Source organism: Equus przewalskii, chromosome 20, assembly GCF_037783145.1.
Source record: "Equus przewalskii isolate Varuska chromosome 20, EquPr2, whole genome shotgun sequence".
In the NCBI taxonomy this organism is placed as follows: domain Eukaryota; kingdom Metazoa; phylum Chordata; class Mammalia; order Perissodactyla; family Equidae; genus Equus; species Equus przewalskii.
Window position 1 is genome coordinate 16637672 of NC_091850.1, and position 23473 is coordinate 16661144.

The 23473-nt window shown below is 40.3% G+C and overlaps 1 protein-coding gene and 2 long non-coding RNA genes across 5 annotated transcripts in view; 2 read left to right on the forward strand and 1 right to left on the reverse strand.

Annotated features, from left to right (window-relative positions):
- Positions 1–13381: 13381 nt before the first annotated feature.
- Positions 13382–16725, reverse strand: LOC103560165 (uncharacterized). The gene is made up of 3 exons (XR_011530588.1): positions 16554–16725; positions 15404–15492; positions 13382–14790 (listed from the first exon to the last, which is right to left on the reverse strand). It is a non-coding gene; the product is annotated as an uncharacterized lncRNA (long non-coding RNA).
- Positions 16726–16928: 203 nt separating this feature from the next.
- The window catches only part of PLPP1 (phospholipid phosphatase 1), a 96185-nt gene continuing 89640 nt past the window's right edge, over positions 16929–23473 (forward strand). The window contains exon 1 of one of the 2 annotated variants that reach the window (XM_070587587.1): positions 16929–17504. In XM_070587587.1, coding sequence (XP_070443688.1) covers positions 17447–17504 — 58 coding nt within the window. In that variant the 5' untranslated portion in view covers positions 16929–17446. The remainder of the gene's footprint in view (positions 17505–23473) is intronic. The other variant, XM_070587586.1, reaches the window with a different exon arrangement.
- Positions 17522–21713, forward strand: LOC139077924 (uncharacterized). 2 transcript variants are annotated; one of them, XR_011530590.1, is made up of 4 exons: positions 17522–17563; positions 19847–19932; positions 21192–21487; positions 21586–21713. It is a non-coding gene; the product is annotated as an uncharacterized lncRNA (long non-coding RNA). The 2 variants fall into 2 exon arrangements; XR_011530589.1 differs by lacking the exon at positions 17522–17563 and adding an exon at positions 17615–17750.

Below are 23473 nucleotides of genomic sequence, written 5' to 3' on the forward strand. Positions count from 1 at the left end.
CCTTGTCCATATGTTAACTACCACCTATGAGTGGAGTCATACAGAGTGTGTCTTTCTCTGTCTGGCTTATTTTACTCAACATAATACCCTCAAGGTCCATCCATGTTGTTGCGAATGGGACGATTTTGTCCTTTTTTATGGCTGAGTAGTATTCCATTGTGTATATATACCATATCTTCTTTATCCAATCATCAGTTGCTGGGCACTTAGGTTGGTTCCACGTCTTGGCTATTGTAAATAATGCTGCGATGAACATAGGGGTGCATGGGACTCTTGGAATTGCTGATTTCAGGTTCTTAGGATAGATACCCAGTAGTGGGATGGCTGGGTCATGTGGTATTTCTATTTTTAACTTTTGAGGAATCTCCATACTGTTTTCCATACTGGCTGCACCAGTTTGCATTCCCACCAACAGTGTACGAGGGTTCCTTTTTCTCCACAACCTCTCCAACATTTGTCACTCTTGGTTTTGGATATTTTTGCCAATCTAATGGGTGTAAGGTGATATCTTAGTGTAGTTTTGATTTGCATTTCCCTGATGATTAGTGATGATGAGCATCTTTTCATGTGTCTATTGGCCATCCTTATATCTTCTTTGGAGAAATGTCTGTTCATGTCCTCTGCCCATTTTTTGATAGGGTTGTTTGATTTTTTGTTGTTGAGCTGTGTGAGTTCTTTGTATATTATGGAGATTAACCCTCTGTCGGATAAGTATCTTGTAAATATTTTTTCCCAATTAGTGGGCTGTTTTTTTGTTTCAGTCCTGTTTTCCCTTGCCTTGAAGAAGCTCTTTAGTCTGATGAAGTCCCATTTGTTTATTCTTTCTATTGTTTCCCTCATCTGAGGAGTTATGGTGTCCGAAAAGATTCCTTTGAAACTGATGTCAAAGAGTGTACTGCCTATATTCTCTTCTAGAAGACTTATTGTTTCAGGCCTAATCTTTAGGTCTTTGATCCATTTTGGGTTTATTTTTGTGAATGGTGAAAAAGAGTGGTCAATTTTCAATCTTTTACATGTGACTGTCCAGTTTTCCCAGCACCATTTGTTAAAGAGACTTCCTCTTCTCCATTGTAGTCCTTCAGCTCCTTTGTCGAAGATTAGCTGTCCATAGATGTGTGGTTTTATTTCTGGGCTTTCAATTCTGTTCCATTGATCTGTGCACCTGTTTTTGTACCAGTACCATGCTGTTTTGATTACTGTTGCTTTGTAGTATGTTTTGAAGTCAGGGTTTGTGATGCCTCCGGCTTTGTTCTTCTTACTCAGGATTGCTTTAGCAATTTGGGGTCTTTTGTTGCCCCATATGAATTTTAGGATTCTTTGTTCAATTTCTGTAAAGAATGTCATTGGGATTCTGATTGGGATAGCGTTGAATCTGTAGATTGCTTTAGGTAGTATGGACATTTTAACTATGTTTATTCTTCCAATCCATGTGCATGGAATGACTTTCCATCTCTTTATGTCGTCATCAATTTCTTTCAAGAAAGTCTTGTAGTTTTCATTGTATAAATCTTTCACTTCCTTGGTTAAATTTATCCCAAGGTATTTTATTCTTTTCATTGTGATTGTGAATGGGGTTGAGTTCTTCAGTTCTTTTTCTGTTAGTTCATTGTTAGTGTATAGAAATACTACTGATTTATGTATGTTGATTTTATACCCTGCAACTTTGCTGTAGCTGTTGATTGTTTCTAATAGTTTTCCTATGGATTCTTTGGGGTTTTCTATATATAAGATCACATCATCTGCAAACAGTGAGAGTTTTACTTCTTCATTGCCTATTTGGATTCCTTTTTCCTGCTGAATTGCTCTGGCCAACACCTCCAGTACTATGTTGAATAGGAGTGGTGAAAGTGGGCACCCTTGTCTTGTTCCTATTCTCAGAGGGATGGCTTTCAGTTTTCATCCGTTGAGTATGAAGTTGGCTGTGGGTTTGTCATATATGGCCTTTATTATGTTGAGGTACTTTCCTTCTATACCCATTTTATTGAGGGTTTTTATCATGTATGTTGGATCTTGTCGAATGCTTTCTCTGCATCTATTGAGATGATCATGTGGTTTTTCTTTCTCATTTTGTTAATGTAGTGTATAATGTTGATTGACTTGTGAATGTTGAACCATCCCCGTGTCCCTGGTATAAATCCCACTTAATCATGGTGTATAATCTTTTTGATGTATTGCTGTATTCGGTTTGCCAAAATTTTGTTGAGGATTTTTGCATCTATGTTCATAAGTGATATTGGCCTGTAGTTTTCCTTCTTTGTGTTGTCCTTGTCAGGTTTGGGGATCAGAGTGATGTTGGCTTCATAGAATGTGTTAGGGAGTGCTCCATCTTCCTCAATTTTCTGGAATAGTTTGAGAAGGATAGGTATTAAATCTTCTTTGAGTGTTTGGTAGAATTCTCCAGAGAAGCCGTCTGGTCCTGGACTCTTATTTTTGGGGAGGTTTTTGATTACTGTTTCTATTTCTTTACTTGTGATTAGTCTATTCAGCTCCTCTATTTCTTCCTGATTCAGTTTGGGGAGGTTGTAAGAGTCTAGGAATTTGTCCATTTCTTCTAGGTTGTTCAATTTGTTGGCATATAGTTTTTCATAGTATTCTCTTATGATCCCTTGTATTTCTTTGGTATCTGTTGTGATTTCTCCTCTCTCATTCCTAATTTTGTTTATGTGAGATTTCTCTCTTTTTGTCTTAGTTAGTCTGGCTAAGGGTTTGTCGATTTTCTTAATTTTTTCGAAGAACCAACTCTTTATTTCATTGATCCTTTCTACTGTCTTTTTTGTTTCAATATCATTTATTTCTGCTCTAATTTTTATTATTTCCCTCCTTCTACTGATTTTGGGCTTTGTTTGTTCTCCTTTTTCTAATTCTATTAGGTGTTGTTTGAGGTTGCTTATGTGAGATTTTTCTTGTTTATTGAGGTGAGCCTGTATTGCAATGAATTTCCCTCCTCCCACTGTTTTTAACTACTAACACTAGTGGCTGGCTTAACCACATCCTGAGTGAGCTTCAATGTAGCTATGAAATATATCTTGCTGGGGGCAAAAAAGAATACATAAGCGATTTTTTAAAATTGCATTGTATCTGTTAAGGTAGGGAAAAGATACAAAAGAGTCACGTTCCATAATTTTACTAAGGGAATAAACCAATATTTCAGAGATGAAAAATAATTTCTTGATAGAAAATCCAAGCCACCTAAGATTTCAGTGAAAAATCTCTTTAAAAAATAGTCATGTCAGAGCAAGAAGAGGTTTCTAGCTAAAACAGTTCGTTAGCAGTTAATCTAGGAAATCACAACATTTCCTGATCGTAATGTTTGCTGACTGGTTTCTCATCCCCTGGTTTATTACTGGCTAGCAGCTGTCAGATAGTTTCATACCATTGTCATCTATAAATCCTATGGTTAAAATGCAGACTAATGAGCCTACTCAAACCTATGGCTCCAAGTGGCACTAAATTACCCCTCTAACCAGAGCTTGCTTCCCAGAAACACCAAACATATGGGATCCTGCAATTCTGGAAACTTTTATTAATTTGCTCTATGTAAAGCAGTGTCCAGAATCTAGAATTTTCAAAAGTGAGTAAGTGGAATTCTTTTTTCAAATAAAATTTTATATGGAAACCTAATACGTAAAACACTAAAGCAAAATCTGCTCAGGTCCAAGCCTGATCTGGGCTCAGAGCCTCACTCTTCTTCGTCCCTCTCTTCCCCTAGTACTGTGGTCCTTGAGGTGCCTCCTCAGACTGCATTTGGGTCTACAGTAAGTAAGAAACGAAACAAAATAATAGACGAGATAGTGATAAGAAGAGGAACCAAATCTGCAAAAAATGAATCCTATCTTCTATAGATGCATGCGTCCGACATTTAGTGCCTTTAAAACTATGTGAAATATACACAATTATGGCTAAAGTCTAAAGGGGCTAATCTCAATATTAACCAAAATCAGATCACAGAGAAAGTTTTCTTTTTTAATGCCATGTTTAATTCAATTTAAACTAGAAAAATAGTGTATTCCCAAGTATTACTAGACCGTATCCAGTTGATAAGAATGATATTGAAATTAATTCATCATTTTGATTTCAGTGATAACGAAAATATAAAGTTCAATCTATTTTTATATGTTAAATATTGTGTATTTGTTCAGAGACTGCCCTCATTCTACAATCCAGCTTGGCATGGTAGGTTTAATTCTAGCAGGAGGAAAGAGAACTTGGAGGGTCCAGAAATTTGGAACTAGAGTAGCTCCATCTTTAAGCACTGCTTTTAAAAAAATGAGTCCAAAGACCACTTACATCAGAATCCTCTTGAGATGTTAAAAATATAGGTTTTTCTACTTCAGCTCCAAAGATTCTTACTCAGTAGCTGGGGAGAAGCCCAGGAATGTATACTTTCTCAAATGATCGCCAGGCAATTCCAATGTGCACTCAGGCAAGAAGCTGGCAATAGGGAGTTGTAGCAGGAGGTAATAGGAAATTCTGGTGGGCTAGAGTACAGAGCTCAGCTGCAGGTAAACTATAAAATGGGTAAGGATCTGGCATCCATAGAGACCCGTATTTGTCCTGTACCAGTCCAGGGTTACTCATTCTCAGATCTATTCTTCAACTTTTTCTCTGCTCTGCTTAGTGTAGCAGGGTGTCTGGTTTCTGCAGGTTGTTTCCTAGGCTGCTATAGACTGACTTCCAGCTGGGGTCAACAAATGAGAGGTACTCACATAAGTCTGGAGGGCAGAAGAGAGAAGCCAGGGCATTTCTCTTGCTTCTCTGCCTTAGCCTCCTTCTCTGGCTGCAGTTGTGTCTTCTTCATGGTTTCAGCTTCCCTCAGACAGGCCCACTGTGGTCCTTGCTTCCACTAGCTGACTCCCAGCTCTAACCGTATCACCTTCAACCTCTGTCCCTCCAGCCTAGAGGTGGAAGTGCCTTCCTGCTGCTAATATCTGGGATGCTATTAAATCCCCTATTGACTTCTCAGCTACTCTTTCACTCAGGTAACAAATTTCCTTCATTAAATTCTATTTTAAATAGTCAGAACAGTTTCTGTTTTCCTTGTTGGATCCTGGCTGATACAAGGCCCCAGCCACAGGGCTAGCTAGGGTTCAAACCAGGCTTCCAGTCACTCCTGAGGCAGGTGAGTGAGAATAAGATAGGGAGGGCCCAGTCATAGGGTGGGTCCCTGGGGTCTATGCTTCAGGATTCTCCAGCTGTGTGATGAAGCTTGGTGGCTCCCCTTAGGCTGCACCCAGTGATCTTCAAAAAAGGTCACAAGGGTACAATGTTTTCTGGAAACCATACCACTGGAGTGTTTAGCATATAGTAGCTCCTTAGTAAATATTTATTGAGTGGATGTGCATAATTTGCAAGGGAAACTATCTGATCAGATTTAGGGGGAAGAATTTGAAAAAGATTATTTCACCCCATCCAATGAATATTTCTAGCATGAAAAGGAGATTAAAGGTTACTTTTCTAAAGGTATTTATTTTTATTTTTAAATAACTAGAATTTTTTTTTTAGCTGAATAATATCTTTTGGGGATTAAGTCAAGGTTGTCATTTTTTTTTTTTTAAGTAGAAAACCAGGCCTATGAACTAAGAATTTATTTTTATCTACCCGGCAATGAACATTAGTCAGTATCTTCCTTTTACAAAAAATGCATGTTAATGAGATAAGCAACATCAGATGCCCGTTACGTTTGATTTCCACCCCAGTTTTGTAGTGAAGTGTTAACACTCCCAGGAAACTGAAAGTCTAGTAGTATTCCTGGGAGAAGAATTAAGACTCAGGAGAAAGCGAAATGTATTGAGATTAATGGGTCAATTTTTCAATGTAGGTTGGTATATTAAATATTTTTATGTATTAAAGTTCCATGAAGTCAAAATTTCCATGTAGTTAGTCTCACTTAATAACTAGGACATATAATTTTCCAAGTCAGAAAAGTTATAAAATATTATCTTTGTTTTGAGGGTATTGAATTATGGTTGATTTTTTTCCCCTCTTTTCTTTTTCTTTACCCATAGATTTCTAACATGAGCATTCGTCCTTTTTTAAATTGAAAAGAAAACAAAGTTTAAATTAAAATATAAGACAAATTTTTTTTATAAAGGATAGCAAAAGTGCTAACCTTAAAGGGAGAAATTGACAAATTGCTTTGGACAATATTAAAATTAAGAACTTCTGCTCATCAAAAGACAATCAATTGATATATCCAACAAAGAGATTGTTTCCAGAATGTACTAAGACCTCCTAAAAATCTATAAGAAAAATAAAAACAACCAAATAGAAAAATGCACAAAAGAATCGAATAGACACTGTATAAAGGAGGATATAAAAGTGTCTAATAAATATATAAAAAGGTGTTCAACTTCATTATTCACTAGGGAAATGCAGATCAGAACCATAATGAAATACCTCTATGTAGCCACCAGAATGCCTATAGAGAAAAAGTATTGGTGAGGATGTGGAATAGTTGGAATTCTCATACATAGCTAGTAGGAATTGTAAAAACATTCTGGAAAGCTATTTGGCAATCTTCACTAAAGCTGAGCATATGCACACCTTATGACCCTGCAACACCACTGCAGGTGTAACCCAATACAAATGCATTCATAAGTACACCAAAAGAAGTGGACAACAATGTTTATAGCAGCACAAGTCATAATAGCCCCAAATGTGGAAACTATACAAGTGCCTATACACAATAGAAAGGATAAATAAATTGTGGTATATTCACAGAATGGAAAACTCTGCAGCAATGAGAATGAATGATTTAGAACTACATGCAACAAATGGATGGATCTCATAAAAATAATGTTGAGTTAAAGAAGCACATATTGTATAATTCCTTTGATAGCAATATAGTCCATTGATATTGAGAGTTGTTGTTGTTAGTGCTGCGGAGTCAATGCCGACTCCTAGTGACCCTGTGTACAGCAGAGCAGAACCCTGCCCAGTCCTTTTGCGCCATCCTTTTGCTTTCTGGCACTACATCAGACAATTCTCTGCTGCTATTCATAGGGCTTTCACGGCCAGGTTTTTGGAAGTAGGTGGCCAATGTCTTCTTCCTAGTCTGTCTTAGTCTGGAAGCTCCGCTGAAACCTGTTCACCACGAGTAACCCTGCTGGTGTTTGAAATACCTGTGGCAGAGCTTTCAGCATCACAGCAACAAACGGCTGCCACAGGATGACAACCGACAGCTGGGTGGCATGGTTCCCTAACAAGAAAACAAATCTGGGCTGTGGTGATGAGACCGAGTCTTAACCACTAGACCACCAGGGTGGGCTGATATTGAGAGTACCTACTATGTAATTCCATAGACATTAAGTTGAAATGGAAACAAAATTAATTTATGACACTAGAAACTAGAACAGCAATTATCCTTGCCAGGGGTGATGACTGGAAGAGGACACAGGAGGGATTTCTGAGGGATTTCTGCAGTGCCATCAATATTCCGCCTCTTTATCTGGGTACAGGTTACAAGGATGTGTTACTTTATAAAAATTTTATCCACCAGTATTTTGATGATATGTGCACTTTTATGCATGTAGATTATACTTCAATAAAAAGTTTTAAATGGAATGAAATGCTCTAATGGGCCCTCTGAACAACAGTTTGCTTATATGACTTATATGTCTATAGCACTTGCAGCTAAATAAGCATAGTATTTGTCCTGTATTTCCCTCTTTAAACAAGTTTTCTGTGATAGGTGGAATATTGCCCTCCTCCAAGATTTCCATGTCCTAAGTACCAGAACCTGTAAATATGTTACTTTATATGGCAAAAGAGACTTTGCAGACGTAATTAAAGTAAGGACCTTGAGATGGGGAGATTATCCTGGGATATCTGGGTGAGCCCAATCTAAAATCACACATGTCCTTACAATTGGAGGACTTCTCCCTGATGCGGCCAGAGGGAGATATGACTATGGCAGAATGGTCAGAGAGATGCAGTGTGGCTGAGCATGAAGTTGGAGGAGGGAGACCATGGGCCAAAGAATGTGGGCAGCCTTTAGCAGCAGAAGAAGGCAAAGAAATGGATCCTCCTCTGGATCCTCCAGAAAGGAGCACAGCCCTGCCAACACCTCGATTTTACCCTGTGAGACGCATGTTGGACTTCTGACCTACAGAACTGTAAGATAATAAATTTTTGGTGTTTTAAGCCACCAAGTTTGTGGTAATTTGTTATAGCAGAAATAGGAAACTAATATAACTTCCTTCTCTTGGTTGTTGGAAATGCAACATTATTTTTTAAATAGAAAACGAATATACCTTCCTTCTCTTGGTTGTTGGGAATGTAAACTTATTAAAAATCTCATGCTTTCATCCCTTATGGGCTGCAACTGTCACCAGCAGCAGGAACACTGATCCTAGAATGTTAGAAGTTTGGCAAGACAGAGAGTTATGAACTGTATTGAATCATAACAGATACACAAAGAGTAAAGGGCAAGCCTGGCTTATCTGCAGTTCAACCTCTTCTCTGTCCTTGGAGGCTCTGTCATGAGGAGAAGTGCTGTTTCTGCAGGGTGCAGAGGCCAGGGCAACGTTCCAACGTAAACCTGCTCTTGTTATAACAACAAAAATAGTTTCATAAATAGGGAAATCATTCAAGTAAACATATGGCACACCAATGATCCAAAAACCCATTCACGCATCTGAGAACTGGTTATATCTCCCTGACCTGGGAACAACAAAATGATCTCTCCAAGGTCCCCACAACAGCAAGAGAATAATATAACCAAGCAGAAAAGTCGGCTGTTACCAGTCGGTTGTTTTGCAACCTGTAAAGTAATACTTGACAGTGTGCCAATCAATGGCGACCCACTTCTCCACCCAGATTCTTTGATAGGGACCTTTGAATTTTTTTCCAGTTGTTTGTAAAGTCTTATGTAAATACAGCTAGCTTCAAGATACGTTTCCTAAGTCCTCTTTATACAGGAATTCTGGAATCAACACTTGAGCTAATATTTGATACATGACATTGACACGTCACTGTTTCTGGATGCTTGCCAATTTTGGTTGAAAATAGTTGGGCATTATCTTGTAAAGCTGAACATATGCATAATTGTATCAGTTTCTCACGGCTGCTGTAGCAGACTGGATGGCTTAAATCACCACAAATTTGATGGCTTAAAACAACAGAAATTGATTCTCTCACATTTCTGGAGATCAGAAGTCCAAAATCAGTTTCACTAGACTGAAATCAAGGTGTTGGCAGGGCGCCTTGCCTTCTTCTCTTCTGTCTGGAGTCAAATTTCCTTCTGCCTCCCATTTATAAGGACACTTATGATAACATTAGGGCCCACCTGGATAATCCAGGACAATCTCCCCATCTCAAGATCCTGAACTTAATCACATCTGCAAAGACTTTTTTCCATATAAGGTAACAGTCACAAGTTTGGGGGAGTAGGATGCGGACACATCTTTGGGGGCTACTGCCAGCCTCCCACCAGACCCTAGCAATTCTACCGCTATTAAGCGCTCTAGAGATACTCCTGCCTACGTGCACCAGGAAACACAGACAAGAATGTTTACAGGTGCAATATCTGAAATGCCTTTTAAAAGTTCAAAGGAAACCATCTAGATGTCTATGGGTAAGCGAATGGATAAAAGCAGCGTATTCACACAAACAGAAATTTGTCCATCAGTGAAAATGGTTGATCTACAGCAACAGGAAACAACATGAATAAGCATTGGAAGCAATGATGAGTGAAAAAGCAAATCCTCACTTACTAGTGTTCATGGTATGTCACTGTTTTTATAAAGCTCAAAACATGTAAAATATTGACTAGGGATAAATAGGGTAAAGCCATGATTTTCTTTTAAATAAAGGCAATGATAAAGACAAAATTGAGAATGTGGGAGATGGAAAATAGAGCAGACGTGGGGTAGTGGATTGCGAAGGAACACTCAGGTAACTTCAACAATATTGGAGATGTTTCAGCTCTTATGTTGGGTCATTAGGTGTTTACTTTGTTATGCTTTACAATTTACACGCATTACAATTGTTCCTTTATATGTATCAAATACTACATTTGAAAAAACACCAAGGTAATTAGTGGCATTGTGTAGGCATTTTTTGCAGCTGGGTATACAGGCCCAAGCTTGCTCGAGAAAGAGGGATTTACCGCAAGGATTCATATAGTTATGGAACGGAGAGTATCTGGGATTTGAAGCAGCCTAAGTACCAACTACCCTCTCCTCTGCTCTTGTATGCAAAGGAGGAAAAGGCTGCTGCAGGAAGGCTCCTTCAGCTATAAACAGATTATCTGAAAAATTCTTCACTTGACTTTATCTTTGAGGGCCGTGCTTCCTCCCTAAGTATAACAACCCAGAGTACTTTAAAAAATCACACAGGGCCAGCCCTGTGGCCTAGTGGTTAAGCTCACATGTTCTGCTTTGGAGGCCTGCGTTAGGTTCCCACACACAAAATAGAGGAAGATCAGCACAGATGCTAGCCTAGGGTGAATCTTCTGCAGCAGAAAAAAAAAAAATTTACCAGATTTAATGAACCAAAATTTCCAAGAAAGACACCAGATAATCTGCATATTTAATAAGCAGGTCAGATGATTCTCGTTAGGGAAATTTGGGAAATTGCTGGAGCTATACTTCTCAAAGGTTAAATGTCACAGGAATCACTTGGGAGCTTGTTGAAACGCAGATTTTGATTCAGTGGGTCTAGGGTGAGGTCTGAGTCTGCCTTTCTGAGAGGTCTCAGGTAATGCAGACACTGCCAGCTGAGGGCACTATCTGAGCAGCAAGGTTCTCGAGCTCAGAACAATGTCACAGACCCCCTTTGAGAATCTGGGAAGAGCTACAGATCCATTTCACAACAAAATGCACAAACACAGACTTTAATATACAATTGCAAAGGGTCTGAGGGCCTCTGAATACTATCTTTAGGTCAAGGTTAATAGGACATACCATCAACTAGGTTCTGATGAAGGAAGGTGGCTCTGAGTGCTACAAAGTTCCTAAAAATGCATTGCTGGCTCTGATTTTAAGAGGAGGAAAAACAGAGGAAGACCTGTAAGTTTCCTTTGCAGTCCAATCAGAAGTATTCCATGACATAGACACTCAGAAGGGGATAGATCCACTTTTCAAAGTAGTTCACATTAGGTGCCGGCCTGGTTGCTGAGTGGTTAAAGCTCTGCTTGCCCTTCTTCGGTGGTCCAGGGTTCAGGGGTTTGGATCCTGGATGAGGACCTACTCCACTCGTTGTCATGCAGTGGAGGCATCTCACACACAAAGTAGAGGAAGACTGGCACTGATGTCAGCTCAGGGTGAACTTCCTCACACAGAAAACTTCTTTTGAAAAGTAGTTCACATTATCCAGGACATAAAAAAATGTGTATAAAGTGGTGCTGTGGACCTGTAAGAATAGTGGCAGGAAAATTAACCCTACTCCCTACCTCTACCTCCAGATAAGCTTAAATTTTGGGGGGAAAAAACCCCCTAGAATAACAGTAACAAAAATGGATGGGGGGGCACACCTTGACTCTCTCTGAACTCTTGTTTATTTTTCTTTTTCTCATTCATTTGTTTATCCCAGCAATTTTTTTTTAACTGCATGTGACTTCATTGTGCCAACTACAACTCTAGGAGCTGGGAATACAGAGCTGCAGAAGGCCTATTCCCTTCACTTAAGGAGCTCAGTTCACCAGTCATATCAATACAAAGATGAGGGTTAGGGGAGCACAAACAGGGTTGTGAACAGAAAAGGAATCAGAAGGTGAGAGAAGGGCGAATTTTAGTATGATTTCTAAAACAGGTGAACATGCATTCTGACCAGTAAGAAGACCAGTAACTGGATGGCAATCCTACCCAAGATTTTTTTAAAGAAAAATATATGCCATGTCTTTAAGAGTATAGATATTTTATAGGTAATTAACTTCTATATCTCTGGCAATACATTTTTTAAGAGATTGTTACGGAAATAATTTGCGCGCATCCTAGAGAACGGAAGTGGTAATTACCAGGGCCAGGTGTGGATTTACTAAGAACAAGTCACGTCAGAGCAGCCCCCTTGCTTCAGTAGACTAAGGAACTATGGTAGATTTGGGGTTGAGTGGGCGGTAGGAAAGCAGAAATAATGGATGTGGATTCACAGAAATCTTTGTTCTGGAAAAAATGTGTATCGTATGTCTGCCTAGACCAGACAGCTGACAGGCAACTGCACCTACGTTTTTGTATTTGATCATCACAAGTCTATTAAGAAAATACTGTCTTCCGAAAAAAACAACGACAACATAAAACTAAGGCCCTCCAAGTGTGACCCTGAAGGAGAGTCTTGGTGCAAAAATATCTTGGTGGAGCTGGTTTGCCGATCCAGGAGGCCGCAACTCTGATCCTAGAGATTCACCTCCTTTTCATGATATTTCACTAGCCCTTGCGACTACTTCCTCACATTTGTAGACCGGCTCCAGTGTTAACAGAAGACTTCTCCTTTAATACCCTGCAGCAAAACTGGAAAAGGGCTGGAAGCCATAAATCAGATTTTAGGAAAGACAGAAGATAACAAAATAGAAACAAACACAGAAAAGAACTTGAAATTAGATAGTCTGGTTTACAAAGCAAAGTTTACCCATCTTTAGTTTACAGCCCACTGCAGAGATCATGACTTCCTCTAGATAACTTGTTTTAAATGACGGTTTGCAGCACGTCACTATGTATTTTCAGGGATTTTTCTTTGCCTCTAGATACATTTTTTAGCTCTAGACTACTATAACCTACCTTCTAGAGCCTTATCTTCCACTAATCCTCAATGTGAGTTCTGTTTCATAGCCTTTCCTACTCAAAGACTTAAGAAAATGTCATTTGTTTTGCCTCTATGCTAAAATCATTCTTCATTCTTCAAAGTCCATTCTCCCTCAACACTCTTTTCTATCTACCCAAATTGTTTCATTCAGGTCTTTGTGGTTTCAAGGACCAGAAATTCAATTAAGTTAGCTCAAGTAAAACGTTTTCTTAGAATAATTATGACATGTGATTTCTCAGAAATGGGAATCAAAGTACTCTTGAGCCAGGTATCAGTTGTGAATATTTGAGGCTTAAGCAATTTTCTTCCCCCTCGTATAAGAAGACATCTTGAGGTAGCTAGTTGCTGGTTGTTTTAGTAGCTCAACATTATAAAAACCAGTGACACTATTCTTCTTGGCCTTTCCCTCATGATCACAACATGGCTGCTGTAGCTCTAAATATCATATCCATATTCAAGGAAGGTAGAAAAAGGAAGGGAAGCCAGTCTTTTCCTTTGGTCAGGAAAGCAAAAACTTTCATGGAAACCTGCCAGCAGACTTCTGCTTACATTACATTTACAAGAACTCTGTCACATAGCTACTCATAAAGGAAATGAAATGACAATCCACATTATCGGAAGGAAAAATTTACAAAACAAAGAATTGAGAATTGTTGAAAAGAACTTCAACAGTTTAATAAAAATAAGATAAACATCCTAACAGAAAAATAGGCAAAAGATGTGAACAGGCAATTGACAGAAGAGGAAACATTTTCATAATCAATTTAGGAAAAGATGCCCAATCACATTAGTGATCAGGGAAATGCAAATTAAGACTACATTGAGATATACATTATACCCAGTAAATTAGCAAAAATTAAGAACCTTAAAATATTAAGTGTTGAAAACGTGGAGTCTTATCCACTGCCGGGAGGGGTGGTAAAATGGCATAACCACTTAGTAATATAATCTAGGATTATCTAATGAGGTTGGATGTGGGCATACCCTATGATTCAGCAGTTCCAGCCAGCAATTCCACGCAGGAGACATGTACCTGAATGTTCCCAGCTGCATTATTTGTAACAGCAAAGATGGAAATAACTCAGATGGCCATTATCATAAGAATGAATAAAACGATATATTCATATGATAGACCTATAAGAATTGTGGCAACAGGAATGGGTATAAGAATTATAATTACGAGTGAAAAAAATCAAAGGCAGAAGACTATATAGATGGCATAATGTTTTAGAAGACAAAAACAAGAAAGCTAAACAACGTATATGTTTAAAGATACAGATACATGTGGTTATACTTTTTTCTACAGGGAAAAAACAAAGCAAGGAAAAGACACACAAAATTCAGGGTAGTGGTTACTCCTCCTGAAGCAGGAAACAAGAAAGGGATAGAACAAATGGGCAGATTCAATGATACTGCATTGCTCTAGGTATTAAGTTGAGTAGCAGATTCACAGCTGCTTATTTTATTATTATGCTTCACAACTTACTTATATGTTTTATATATTTATGTATCAAATATTACATAATAAAAATTTGTAATACGGTAAGAAACAAATACTTTGACAATAAGTGTAAAAAGGATTATAAATATGCCATAGTGTGGTAGTTTTTTTGAGGGCGAGGCACATGCCTGAGGAACCAGATATTTACATTTTTAATGGTTTTAGTTTTACAATTTGAGTATAATAAAAACCACATTTGCTTCAGTCCAGGTGGGGAGAAAGGACGTGAGCACAAACACAAATACTCTAAGGAAATTTATTCTTATTTCTTTGCAGATACTTGATGAAATAAAAATGTAGTTGAGACAAGAAGCCCCGTAGAACAGAGAGAGTGAGACTTACCAATAATACTATGTTTAAGAACAGTGCAAGTAGAGGACGGGGGACAGAAGTGAGAACACAGAAGTCTTTAAAGAGAACGTGGAAATGAAGGATGTATTACTGTCTCCTTTCAAAATGCTTAGTAATGAAAGAAGAGAGGAAATCAGTGTCTCTCGTCTTCAGGACTATTCTTCCCAAGTCCACTTTACTTTGCTTTTTGTGTTTCATGCCTGTTTACAGAGAGAAAAATATAGGTCCATGGATAAACTTTGTTAAGCATTTAAGAAAGCCTCTGAGGTCTCATGTCCAGTCCAGAGACACACTAGTACCTACCCTGAGGGGGGTGTTAAGGGTATCATTATTCAGTGTGTCCTTTTTATTATTTTCACCATTGTTTCAAGTTATTTCACTCATTCTTGATTCCAGTAATCACATCAGAATCCAATCATGACAAGAGACTAAAACGAACACCTCCCTCGACAAAAAGGAACAAAAATCCCCACTCCAAAACAAAATGACATTTCTTTAGTCATTCTCTCTTCATCTGAGGATTTACTAATTGCTTATAATCTGCACATAGCACAGATCCCATTTAAAATTACAGGAAATGACACACATCTTAATGGACTTTGCTTTGTTGACCTATTTTTACAGCTATTATCTGTAACTCCTCCAAAGGTCAACCAATCTGTTAATATATCAACTGTTTTTCTTCTTTCTCACCTAAGAAAACGTCTGCTGTTGTGGGAGACAGACAGGAAAGAACAACATAAGTATCACCTCCCTAAGGAGTGTTTCAGGTAAAACTCCCAGATGCTTCTAACACAATATTCATTTAATTACATGCCGGTCTTGCTAAGTGGGCAGCAGGCTCCTGGACGGCAGAGATCTTCTCGTGCTCATCTCAGTCGCTCCACAGCTGTGCACTGGGTCTGGTATATATTCAGGGTTCAACAAACATGGAATGAATGAATGATTAAATAAAAAACAAACAAAATCATTAATTAACAAGGTTTTTTGAGTGTCTACTTCTGAAAAAGCATTTTAAAAGTAAATGTTTACTTCAAAAGGTGTTTAAATAAAACTCTGTGCCTAGACTCAGCCAGGCACACAGTCATGATAATTGTTTTTTGAATGAATACCTAATCCTTACATATCACAAGTAATTTCAATTTATTGTGGCCTTGCAATTTGGGGTCCTTGCAACTCTGGAAGTAAGGGAAGCCACAGAATAAACAATGAGACATCTTTCTCAGGTATAAATTGTTTAAAGCTTTTAAAAGATATTCAAACGAAAGGTGAAATCTAAAACTCACATTCCTTTTAAAGAAAAACATGCTTCTTCAAATACATTTCTTGAGGGGGACTACTTGAGGCTCTATCTTTAGACTCCTTGAGGGTAACGTTATCTCTTCACTGTTTCTGGGGGTGCTTTATAGGAAAAGTCTGAGAAGTAGCAGATACAGTTTTCGATTTGCCTCTTACATCTTTGTCTAAGGAAGTAAGATATGACTAAGGAGGAAAGATACAAGTCGCTAACATCTGTAGAGAGTGTAACCTTTTAGAAGACACTTTCATATTATCTTTTCCGGGCTTTGCCACTTCTTCACTAGAACAGAGAGCAGGGATTATCAACATTTCAATTTTACAGATCAGGACACTGAGATTACTAAACCTTCAGTATGGTCTTCCAGGAACCTGGGGTGAGAGGATTACTCACTGCTGTTAAAGAAAGATTACTCTGCCGCTTGTTAAAAGGGTGAGGAAGACATTATTCAAGACTATTGCAGGAGGGGGTCATAACTCTTGCAATAGGAGAGAAATTGTGCTCAACTCTAAATACAGCCAAGACAGCTGGGAATTCACAGCCAACAAACGAGCAAAGTGAGGGGAGTTAGTGGATGGAAAATTACTAAGAGGAAACAGGATGGGTAGGGGGATTCTTGCTAAAGGCAGACTATATCAGAAGTGGAGGATAAAGCAATTTGATTACCTATCAAACACAATCAGCTATCAAGGGTGACGGGATGACTTAGCAGGATTCGGGCTAATACCGGGCCGGACTGGAAGGCCTAGGTGGAGGCCTAGGCGAGAATAGGGCTCAAAGGAACCTAACTCAAGTTTGGACAAGGCGAGAGTCTTTGTCACTGCCTACCGCGGACCTCTTTATTACCCAGTGCCCTCGGGTGGGCAGGGCTGGCACCGGCGCTCCGGGATCCGGGGTCGGGAGCCTAGCTTTCCCTCCGAGGCATCCACGACCGGCAGCCGGAGCTGACAAGGCCGTGCTTGGAGACCAGCGGAGGTTCGCGGGTGGGAGAAACGCCCCTAGCACCGCGTCCCCCTTCGGGGGCGGGCTCTGCAGGTCGGGGGGGCGGGGCCCGCGGCGCTGATTGGCTGGCGCGCTGCGGCCTGGGGTTCCCCTACCCCGCCCCACCGCCCCCTGACTGGCCGCCCAGCCGCTGGCTCGCTCCCTCAGCCCGCGCGGCCGTACGCTGGCCGGTCCCGCGCTGCCCGGCGGGAGGGGCTGGGCTCGCGTTTCTCCTCCCTACCGGTCCCCATCCTTAAAGCACGAGTCCCGACGCCCCGCCTGTGGAGAGGGCGCCGGGATCCGGACAGCGAACAGCCAGGGCGTGCGGAGGTCGACTGAGGAGGGCCTGAGGCCACGGAGCGGCGGCGGCTGGCACGCGAGCGTCTCGGCCCCGACCGACTAGTTGCGGGAGCTGTGAGGGGAGGGGTCCTGGGCGCCATTGCTGGCCGTCCAAGCGCCGCCCGGTGCCAGTCCGCCGTCGGCTGCTCTCCCCCGACTGGGAGGCGCCGTAGCTCGGGGCCGGTCTCGTGAATCAGTGCCTCGTCTGCCGCCCGCGCCGGGGCGCCCGCGCCGAGACCATGTTTGACAAGACTCGGCTCCCGTACGTGGCCCTCGATGTGCTCTGCGTGGTGCTGGGTACGTACGCGCCGCCCGCCGGAGGGGCGTGTGTGCGCGAGCCCGGGGTGGGTGCCCCGGTAGGTGCGGGCGTGTGTCTCCTGGGAGGGGCCTCGCGGAGAGCCGCGGCCCGGCGTGGGGGGTGTGCCTGACGCGCGCCTGTGCCCGGCGGGACGCTGAGGGTGGCTTCCGCAGCTCGGGAACCCTGCTTTGCAGCCTGCACCCCGGCTCCCGTGTGGCCGCTGTTGTCTTGTCTGTCGCCCAACGGTGCGCTCAGCCCAGCCCTGCTTGGACGCTGTTCACGCCCCTGCGCTCGGTCCCTTGCTCCTGTCCTCTCTTTCCCATTCCACTCGCAGCAGAGCAGGGTGGGCTCCTGCCCTCTCTGCTGTCGAGAAGCCTGGTCACTGGCTTATCAGGTTCAGTACCGAAACTGGAGGTTTAATGCGCTAGGGGTTCTCAGTAACAGGCTCCAGTGCCTAGTTGATCTTATTTGTGGGAAGCAGGTTAATTTTTCGTCTATTAAAGGCTAGAACGTTCCTGATTAGAAGGTGTTACCAGGTTGTAAATTGTCAGGTTGTAAGTGGGTGTGCGGGTGCCAAGCTTCTGCCCATAGGTCAGAATCAGAAGCAGCTTGTGTTTTGGGGGGATTGGGAGAGTGCCCCAAACCTGCTGTTTCCTTCTCTGGACAGGACTTGTCATGGTGTAGCTTTCCATCTCCTGTAACAGCCCGCAGGGAGGACTAGACATTCTTTGGTTGCAGCAAATTTGGCGTTGTCTTCCTGATGAATTCAGTTATGGGGCTTCTGGTTGCCAGTTTCTCCTTTCTTTGGACGAGAAAGGATTGAAGTCATCTGGATAAAGGACAGACTTTGGAAGGAGGGACTTCCATCTTTTTTATATGTATTGTGTAAGGCAGTATGTTGTGAACTGTTTATACGTTGTGGAAAAAAACCCCAACAAGACCTGCTCGAGGTTTGGGTAGTCCTACTTATGTTTAAGTATCAAAGTAATGGTACTGGTAGGTTGGCAGGGTTGGAGAGCTGTGACTTTAGTGTCCTAGATGCAGGTCTGCGTAATGGCTTTTCAGGGATAGGAAGTCCCCCAGGTTTTAATCCAGTATTTCGCTCTCCTGCCTTGAACCTGACCATTTAGGCGCTTGCAATCTTGCTGAATACTTATAAAATGTTACCTGTTTTTTGCAGAAAAATCTTCTTTTAATGAAATTTCTTTATTGTTTACCAAGACACTTCCTGTATAGCTCCACCATGAATTTTAGGAATTAAGTTTAGGAAAGCGAAACACAATTTTGGAACACTTTTTATAGAAGCACAAGTAATCCTTTCAGATGTCAGGACATATTAATAATTACATTAAAATATATTCAGATTTATTTGCAGTGAAAAGTTTACCTTTGGTAAAGATGTTAAATTTTGAAACATATTTTAACTTTTGCTCAGTTTCACTGGAGCCTTGTTAACCTTCATTTGTCTTTTAGTGAAGGGAGAGGAAAATTTGATCAGAAGTAATTTTGATAATTCTAACGTATTGGATATTCTGTCATTGCCACATATTGTGTACTCTCATAATTTTATATCAGCTTCCCCTTTTCCTACATTGTGGACGTTATTAATTTATAAAACAAACGTGGGTTTTCTTTGGGCCAAGCACTGTACTAGGACGCATGAAACATAATACTGCTCTGAGGTAGCTGAAGCTACTGTCGTTAAACACAGCTATATGGTAGATCTATGTTTTTTTGTTTTTTAATTCATATATAATGGAGGAACCTATATGTAGTATGATTTTATAAATTACAGGTTCTGGTAGTCTATATTTTCAATATGATGGAAACATCACATAATTGTCCTCTAGCAGTAAAAGTAAGGTTATTGCTACATTGATCTGACAGTTGCAGGGTTTATGATGGCTCTCAAAAAGATAAAATTGTGTTTACGATTTTAATGTCTTTGATGGTTTTGGAAAAAAGCTTGTTTTGGGGACTTATGCATTAAGTACGTTTCAGGAAAAGATACCTGATCTATTTGAAACACATTTTATCTGTTCTTGTATTATTAGAATTTCTTTTGAGGTAGTTCAGTGTATTGTCAAGATAAGCCCCAAATTCCCTTTTCATAAATAGAAAATGAAGTATTGACTTAGTTTAGTTTGATATATAAAATGACATTAGACTTAACATCAACTCTCCATTACAAACAGCAATGAAAGAGAATAGTGGTACAAGAGATACAAAACTTTTTCGTGCTGAGTTTTGGAAGACAATATAGTTTTATAGCAAGCTCATCTTTCTAGTGGAGTCTAAAGGTCGTTTTAAATTTAGTTTTTATTAACCTTATGGACTGCAGGAGATTGGCAGCGTGAAATCATCATAGCCTGAAGAGGGTTATCAACTTGGCATTAACTTTTTTCTTTTTCTGTGGAGAATCTACAGGTAAGAGTTGACTATACCAACAAAAAGATGATTAAGCACTTCATAAATATAGGGTTATGTGAAAGTGATTCATAATTATAATGTGAATATGTTCCAGGTTCTGTTAATGACCACTCCAACATCGTACAGTGTATTCATTTTAATATGACGATGTTACGTGATTGTGCTACGTGGCTACTTTATAATTTTACCAAGGTGTTGTCTGTTGAAGTGATCATTAACCGTGTCCTGCGTGTGTGCGCACATGTGCGTGCAAGCATTTCTACCCCTAAGTCAATGTCGTCTTCACTATGAAACATGAATTCCTCTATATAATACATCCAAATTATTAGTTCCTCCTTGGTAAATTCTTGGAAAAAGAGTGAGAATTTTGAGGGATGATGTGTATTCGCTTCCTTTCTGAAATGAAGCGTAGTTTTCCCATCTTTCTCTGGCTCTTTTGATGATGAGTCTATGATTGTAGAAAAAGCTATAAATATCATCTGAGCACTCAAGAAAAGCTGCTCTACAAAGAGTGATAGTGGGCTGGTACGAAAGGAGCTATGTTTTTGCCCAGTGTATTAAACCATATCCTGAATAAAACTTGTTAGTGTTTAGGGGCTGGCCTGGTGGTATAGTGGTGAAGTTTGCACACTCTGCTTTGGCAGCCTGGGGTTTGCAGGTTCACATCCTGGGCACAGACCCAGTACCTCTTGTCAAGCCACGCTCAAGCAAAAAGAGGAAGATTGGCAGCAGACGTTAGCTCAGGGCCAGTCTTCCTCACAAAAACAAAAAATGAAACAAAACAAAAAACAAACCCAGAACCTTCTTAGTGTTTAATTGCTGAGGGTCATTCCAAATTTTATCCACCGTGGCATTAGGCTGCCAATTAATGGACACTGAGTCCACCAATTGATCCAGTGCACATTAATTGAAGGCTAATTCTATACCAGGTCCATATGAGGTGCTAGGGATACAATAATGAGTAAGACAGTCCCTGCCCTAAAGGAGCTCAGAGTCGAATGAGGGAGAAACAAATAAACAAGAGGTTACAATATGTCATGATAAGAGTAATAATGGAGGTATGGAGTAGATGCTCTTTGAGTACAGAGAAGGGAGTTGTTTTAGATCTAATAATTACAGATGTTTGGGTTGTGTGGTTACTCTTAGAGATGCAGAAATGACAGAAGTTACCTGGGATTACTCTTAGAATCTTTTTTTTCTTCCCCAAGGGCAGTAGGAACCCAAGTAAGTACCTGTGTTTGTGATTCTTTTTGCAGGCATTCCCATGGTGCCTAGAAGATTCAGGTGGAACTGGCAAAACCTTTTTATGTGCCTGTGTTTTGCTGGGCGGCAGTCATTTAGAATAAATACTCTTCTGTGCTGCATATTCTTTTGCTCCTCCAGATCTTTTCTTCACCCTGCTCTGTGCTGAGAAGCGACTTCTGTGGACTGCATCAACAGAGCTCTTGCTTTTAGTTTTTGGTTGGCTTTGGCTAATGGGTCATCAGCAGGAGGCCTGGAAGAGCCAGTTCCTTGCTCCTGGATTTATGTTGCCAGAGCTGTTCTGTGTTTTGTGAGTAGGTCATGGCTTCTATTCAGTGGCCCCCTCTGCCAGCCTGCTACAGTTACAGATCTTTCTGAGTTCTGGTAACCCTTTATTTGCCCCTTTAGGCCTCAAGATGATAATGGCTTCCTCATGCTGCTGGTCTGGGAGTATGCCACCATCCCTTGCTGCTTTCCCTAAACCCTGCCTATGCCTTTGAAGATGGTTCCTTCATTAAATTCTCTTGAATATTTTATTTGAGTGTGCTGTTTTTTTGCTGGGACCCTGCTGATAATACTCATATAGGCCCAAAACAGATCTGAGGTAGCTTCCCTTTCTGGACTTGACTCCAATCATAGCTGCCTGTAATACCAGGTGCAAACAGGAGCTCATGGGCCCTAACATTAGCTTTCTTGGAAAGGGAGGGAGTCATGGTTTCTTTAGCTTGCTTCATATGCGGTATTACCATTACGCCAAATCAAAGTCAATAGATTTAGATTAAAATCTGGCAGCAAAAAAACATTGGCAGCCAATACTAGGTGGTTGTGGAATCCCAGTTACTTACTCTTCTCCATTAATTATCTCAAATTCTGATGCCATATGTCATCACCGTAATACTGACATCGTGCTGCCCCATAAATATTACCTGTAAGGAGCGGTCCCTTTCTCAAGGAAGAAAAACGCAAATATTTAGTGAAAGATTCTCTCTTGCTAGATAGTCTCAAGCATTTTGAGCCTTCCCTTTTCTCGTAACATTTATGTTCATTGACTCATTATTGAGTACGTATTTGTTTAATATCCAATAGGTGCTGGGCATTGTGTTAGGTACTGAAGATACAAATAGTAAATAAGTATAAACAAATAGGACATAGTGCTTATTCTGATCACTTGCCATTTCAGCTTACAACTTCTATTAAGTTAACTTTTTTGCTTCTGATGAAAGTTTCCTGGGTTTATTTCTTTGTTTTATGTACCTTTTCTCTTTCCTCTCAGCCAAAGAGAGAGGGAAGGAATCTCAAAAAATGAGCAAAAATTTGTCAAATTAGCATATTCTTGGGTCAGACTGGAGTCCTGTTGCAAGGCTTTTCCTATCTTTAAGTGGCCACTTTGGGACAAAAGCAGAAGCCTGGAGGAAATTGCTATTCTTTGGCTCTAGTTGGTTTTATACAGTTGAGTTTTAACTTAAATTTACCTTGCTTGGAATAGAGTATGGAAATGTTCAGAGAATGTTCCCCTCTATAGATTTTATGCTATGTGGTTCTTCCTTTATAGTCTCTTATAATTACATACTTTTGGAAACTCCTGGATATGCTGTGAATATTTATTATTTTCTTTCTTGTTTAGTTATTTTTGGCTGAGCTCTACCAAAGTTTCCTATGTGTTACTCAGCTTGGGGAATTATTCTGATTCTTTTGGATAAGAAATTGAAGTTTAATTGTTACCCTTTACCCTACTGAAAAAGAGAGAAGTTGGTAGAAAGTCACTGAACTCCCAGAATTTAAGGGAATCACTTAACATGTACCTTCAGTTTTATGGAAGGGAATTGGAATGTTAATTGTCTGCTTCCTCCTAATTTAGGTGGCTTAATCCAGCATTTGGGATGGTAATGTACCGTATATGTAATAAGCTAGTTAGAGATTATAGAGACACTGTCTTTTCTCTTTTCTTATTTTCTTTTCAAAAAAACATTCACCATTCAGATATTGTGAATGGTGGTTACAAGTAGCTTTTGTCTTTCCTTCTGTCCCTCTATTTTCTCTATTTACCTAATTTTTCATTTTTACTACAGTCTCGCCAGCCCCCCCGCCCCCCCCCCCCCCCCCAGCCCACCACCTTCTTCCCTTCAACCTTCTTTCTGTCTAGGTTTAGAGCCCAGATGGCTCAGAGTTGTTTTTTACTTAACTGAAACTAGTCTAACCTTGGGATTGACTTGTTCTTCATAAACTGTAAATTTTTCTTTAAAACATTAGAGAGACAGCATAGTCTAGCGATGGGCCCTGGATCCAGACTGCCTGG